We start from the raw sequence: 5,867 nt of genomic DNA on the forward strand, positions 1-5,867 counted from the left end.
CAGTTCCTACCAATAAGTTTGAGCTTTGCTCAGGCTTAGTTGGTATTTCTCACTAGTCCTATGGACTTTGACGCATGAGGTGTTTAAGCTGATTTGGATGGAGTTATTCACTTTCTTCGACTACTGGAGGGAATTTGGCTCAAGGTGGAGATTGTTAAATTGTGATCCAAATTCTACCGTATTGGACTAGACGTAGTACAAACGGTGTGGGCTTTTGCGTTGGTACCGACGCGTACGAGTACAACTCGTTTACTTGTCCTCCAAGGACTCTTATGTATTGCCCCTCATATATACTCCATGTAGTCGCACCTAAAGACGGCCTGTCGTCTCGTGCTTGTAATACTCCTCCTCATAGTGATTGCGCCTTCGTGCGTCCGTGGTTTTCTCCCGCAAGGGTTTCCACGTAAAAATCCGTGTCTCTCGTGTCTCGTTGATCCCGTTTTATCTAACAAATCTCTGCCGAAAACAGTGGCCCTGATCTGATTTAGACTGACAGACAGATACATGTGGTGTTGTTATCAGATACACTGCTGCAGTTCCTTCTAGTTTTAGTTACATGCTCATTTGATTTAGGTTAAACTTGAACACTCACCTAGCTAGCCGATGAACCTGTCCCTCTCATGGCAGGGGAAGGGAGGGGAGGGCAAGTTGCACCAGATGTGCAAACAAACATAGCACCCAATTTCCCGCGACTTTTTGCAGATTGCAGATAAGCCATCATCACAGGCCCGACCCCGATTGCACACACGAAATGCTGATGCCTCAGCGGCCACTCACCAAGTTCAGTTGGCCTGGACCCATTTGGGTGCAGCATCATTCGTTGGGACTTGGCAAATGGACGAGACACGATCATTCAGCCCAGGAAAAGGAGAACAAAACTGACCTGTCACCGGTACTCTCTATGCCTGCAATGCCAGGTCCCGAACGGAAAACAATGTACAATGTGGAGGCACAAATCCAAGCATGTCCCTCCTATGGGCATGTAGTAGTATGTCGACAAGCGTATATCAATCAACAAATTTTTACCCCACCAAAAAACCTAGCACCCTCATCAGGTGAAAAAAAGAAGAACCATTTACAACTCCCGGACCGGCTTGCGCGCTTGGTTACAACTCTTCTATCTTTAACTTGAATCACTAAGTTAACACCTCCATCTCCATCTCCTACCCTACAAATATCAGTGAGCCCTATGTATTGTATGTATAATAGATATTAATATAGCTATTCATATTTACGCGAGAGCCGGACCATTTCTGGAGCAACTCTATCATATCCAAAAGGCTTCTGCTGAAGCTGCACTCACCCATCCTTGTACCAAAAATGACGACCAAGTTTGGACACCCCACTTCGCTGTACAGAGGCTGAGCTTTCCATTGACATCTCAAAGTTCATCTGCATCGGGGGGGCTGGCTTCGTTGTCAAGCTTCAGGATCTTTTCAGCTGTCCTCTTGAAATGCTTTGTATATGAAATCCTTAAAACGTCTCGAGTACTGCCTTGGATCCACTGCCGATATCGAGGTCGGGTCATACTGGAACGATTTGTACGCGTGCTCAAGCCTTTTGCTGATATCATAATCTTGGAGTATGTCTATGATCCCAAAATACAGTATAACATCGTAGTATTCCCCGGTTGGCTCTCCAATGAGCTGCGGCTCGCAATCATTCTTCCTAGCTGTAAGTTCTGCTCTTGCAGGCATACTTGTCCCAAGTTTGATTTTAGGCGACCTGTTCATAACAAATATTCAGATTAATATCTCAGCACAAATCAGGAATCTATGAAGAAGAAGAAATCTGTAGCCCTGTCTTGAAATTTAAGTTCTCCAGATATTTACAATCTACTGTTCAGCTAGTTGACAGCACATAAAACAGTATCAAAGACAGCTTAAAAAATATGAACGGAAAGGTGCGAACAGCTATGGTTTAGGTGTAGAAAGAAGCCATGGCAGGCACAAAAGAACTCGAAACATTCTAGATTTTTAAATTGAATAGGTCAAAGAAGAATGATCACATTGATGGCATTTAAAATTATTTCATTTCAGTTGTTATGACTGTTGATTATTAAATTTTATAATTAGACGTCCCTATTGACTTAGAATTAAAATGCTGCTTAAGAAAGAAGTACCAAGCAAACAAACCACCAACTTTCAGCCATATATAAACAAAGGGATCCATAGACAAATGTCTAGCAATATTTGATAATTTGCTAGTATGAAGCCACCTAATACCAATACTATACAAGGATCAAACACAGAGATATATAGAAGTATGATTATTCGAAACAAAATTGCATTCCAGTACAACGTAAGTACATGCTGTAACAGATAAGGGTGATAAAATATCTAGCTTACCCATTTGGATCAGCAAGAAGTTGATCCGTGTACCCTCTTGAAAGCCGAAGTGTTGATACTGTGTTGGTACCACTGTCCATGCAACCTTCAATAAAACAGTGCACAGTGTAAGGTATAAACAACCAACTGATTGTTCTTTGATAAGTTTGCAAATGTGTTATGAGTTATCCAACCAACCTTCAGTCAGAAGCTTCTCTCCATTATGCCTAAAATGTACACCCACCAGGAGACTGTAATCCATAATCTTCTCCTGCTCAAGGAAATCACAATCCCTGTCCACTTGCCTGCTTTGATACAGTTAAATTCTTTATTAACATTATGGACTAAATGCACAAATTGCTACTAGTAATAAACTCAAACATAAACTAGAATATGAAAAGAAAGATAGTTGCACCTTTGGAACTCCTGAAACCATTGCTTCTTTAATCTAAATATGAAATTCAGATCAAGGTCTTTCAGAGTTGTATACTGGTCAATTTCAGTTTGTGGCTTATCAGTTGTGCGGCCAAGAGACGAGCCTTTCAGATCAAAGCGCCTATGGATAGAATTATGAGAGCAGAATAGATTCCCCATTATGACAAAGCGAACCTGGGTAGTAGTGCAACAGCAAACAGTTAGGGTGCAAGCTTTGAACATTGGCCATAGTGGATACAAATCATACAATACAGATGGTGCCAAGTATGGAGAAGAAATATAAAGTTGCATTCATCACTAACCTTCTTCTGATTTGCACCAGCTAACTTCACACAATGTAGACCAAAAAATTTGGTCACTAGAGTATCCTCAAACGCACGGACATGATTGTAGTAAGCTGGAAGCATCTTCAAAAGCATCTGTAACGATAACAAGTGTTTCTTGAGTTCAGAATAAAGCTTCTGGAATTATTTACGAAGCTTAGAAAGCCTAGAGACAGAGGGAACCACAAAGAACAAACCTTCACTTCTGATTTCTTCATCGTCTTTATCATGTACCGGTCATCGTTTGTTAGGTAGAAGAAGCTTCCACTCTTACCAGGAGATGAGAGCTCCCGGAGAGCCTCACTTCCACAGAGGGATAACATGTAGTCAGCAGCATCCACCTTGAACAGCTTGCGCAATGTCCTGCGATTCAATTCAGAGCAAATGGTATGTTGATCAGCATAATGACACCAGAAGGAACATACATCATATATATAGCTTTGAAATGGGGAGTGGTGAGCGATGACCAACCGGAACACCTGTGGGCAGTAATCCTTCCATCTGAAGTCGCAAGAATTGTGCCGCGGAGTGTGTTTCGAGCCTTCCTGAGGGAACTTTGTCCACACTTTTTCCTTGGGATCGAACGCCGATGATTTCAGCTCAAGCGTAACCGGACCTTGCTTCCCAACTGCATGCCTGTGGCAACACATCATTGTTAAGGCAGAGATAAACTTAACTATCATGGATTAGAAAATGACTAATGGCTGTCATGTTGATTGAGAATCCATAAGGTACAAGCCTTGGCCATGTATCGAAATTGGATTGGCCAAACCCACAATACTTTTTCATTTCCTAACCATAGCATGATTCGAAGCAAACTCTTTGCTAATTCACTGTTGACAGGGTACTACTGTATCCCCTAATTCAGACTTGTAAATCGGCAAAGGTACTGAAAGCAAATGCAAATTTCTTCGGTTGATCAGATTCCAGAACCAGGGTTCTAAAATCTTCATAATTCATACTCTACTCGCTAATGAAGGCAGATGAGCGAGACAACCAACCTGATCCCGAGCTGCAAGTTGAGCATGAGCTCGTAGTGCTTGTGCCCCTTGACGATGGTCTCCCCCTGCTGCTTCGCCTGCCGCGGGGACACCCACTTGGCGATGCGCGGCGCCGGGGACGGCGGCGGCAGAAGGTCCCCGCCCACCGCGCCGTCCTCCGTCCTGACGCTCCTCCGCGCGTCGTCCACCAGGGCGGCCCCGTCCACAATGTCGCAGGTGATGTCGCCGTCCGACTCCCAGATGCAAATCTTGTCGTACTTCCGGTCGCCGCCGGAGCAATTGCTCATCCCGGACACGGAGCTCGCCCGGCCATTGGCCGTCCGGTTGCCCGAATTGTTGAGCGGCCGCTGCAGCGGCGTGGACTCGGTGGCGCCGCCGCCGCCCGTGAACCCCGGCAATTCCCTCGCGAACACGTCGCGGGGGTCGCGCGCCGTCGGGGACGACGCCGCAGGAGACGGGTAGTAGACGCCCTTCTGCTGGACAATGCCACCCGGGCCGTCGCGCGTCCAGAAGCCGACGTAGGCGCTGCCGTCGGCCCATCGGAAGGTGCCCTGGCCGCGCGGGCAGCCGTCCTCCCAGCCGCCGTCGTAGCGGTTGCCGTTGGCCCAGGCGAGCTCGCCGCGGCCGTGGATGAGCCCGGCCCGCCACTCCCCGGTGTACTCGGTCCCGTTGCGCCAGATGTAGCGGCCGGCGCCGTCCTGCAGGCCGGAGCGCCAGTGGCCGTCGTACTGGTCGCCGTTGGCGTAGCTCTTCCTGCCGTCGCCGTGCTTGAGGTTCATGGACCAGGCCCCCTTGTAGGTGTCCCCGGCGGCGCCGGTGTAGGTGCCGTGGCCGTCCATGAAGCCGTCCTTGAACTCGCCCTCGTAGGTGGCGCCGGAGGGCCAGGAGAACTTGCCCCGGCCCGTGGCCTTGCCGTTCCGCCACTCCCCCTCGTACATGCACCCGTCCGTCCACAGGTACTTCCCGGCGCCGTGCGGCGCGCCGGCGCGCCACCGCCCCGTGTAGAAGTCCCCGTTGGGGAGGCCGCGCTCGACGTACTCCTCCTCCTCCTGGCCGTGGTGGTCGGCATCGTCGACGCCCGCGGAGGAGGAGGCCGAGGAGGAGGCCGTCTCGGAGTCGTCGGCGGGCAGCATGGGGGCCACCCGGCGCCTGCCCCCGGGCTGCGGATGCGGCTGCACCTTGCGCACCGTCGCCTCCCACGCCCTGGCCAGGGTGTGCTCGTGCATTGGGCGCTCCCGCCTCTCCCTGCCACCACACCCGTCGCTTCTCCCTCCTCGTCCCGCCGCCGCCGCCGTCCTTCAAGCTCACCCTCCTCACCAGGCTTTCCTCCGCCCGGCGGTGGATCTAGCAGGCTAGCACCGCGCGCGCGCGCACGCTCCACGGCGGCATTGCTGGGGGCGTGAGGCGGGTAATGGCGAGCGAGGAGTTAATGGAGACGCACGCAAGCGAGAGCCGAGAGGGAAAGAAATGCGCTTTGGAAGGGGGGGCGAGGTGGAGAGGGAAGAAGACAGGGGAGGTGGAAGGAAGCGGTGTCTGTCTGTCAGTCCGTCTCTCTTTGCGCTTTGTTTTCCTCTGCCCTTTTTGATGCAGCATCCCATCCCATCTCACAAACTCGCTACTCCCATCCCATGGCCCCCGTGACGGCCTCCGCCCATCCTCAACCGGTCTTGGTTTTTGTCTGTTTCATTTCACCGTTAGGTTAACCAAATTTCTTCGTCAAATTCCAACGGATTACATAATAAATCTAGCAACCTTGATTACAGTGGTAGTAGGGGTACTCC

At 49.8% G+C, this 5,867-nt stretch overlaps 1 protein-coding gene across 1 annotated transcript; it reads right to left on the minus strand.

Annotated features, from left to right (window-relative positions):
- Positions 1 to 954: 954 nt before the first annotated feature.
- LOC123424917 (phosphatidylinositol 4-phosphate 5-kinase 6-like) lies at positions 955 to 5,659 on the minus strand. Its single transcript, XM_045108603.1, has 8 exons — positions 4,087 to 5,659; positions 3,557 to 3,721; positions 3,283 to 3,448; positions 3,065 to 3,181; positions 2,743 to 2,936; positions 2,526 to 2,632; positions 2,349 to 2,433; positions 955 to 1,725 (listed from the first exon to the last, which is right to left on the minus strand). Exons 1-8 carry the CDS (start codon positions 5,310 to 5,312, stop codon positions 1,437 to 1,439), a joined length of 2,349 nt encoding a protein of 782 aa, XP_044964538.1. The 5' UTR covers positions 5,313 to 5,659; the 3' UTR covers positions 955 to 1,436.
- Between the last annotated feature and the right edge of the window lie 208 nt (positions 5,660 to 5,867).

Source organism: Hordeum vulgare, chromosome 2H (genome assembly GCF_904849725.1).
Source record: "Hordeum vulgare subsp. vulgare chromosome 2H, MorexV3_pseudomolecules_assembly, whole genome shotgun sequence".
In the NCBI taxonomy this organism is placed as follows: Eukaryota; Viridiplantae; Streptophyta; class Magnoliopsida; order Poales; family Poaceae; genus Hordeum; species Hordeum vulgare.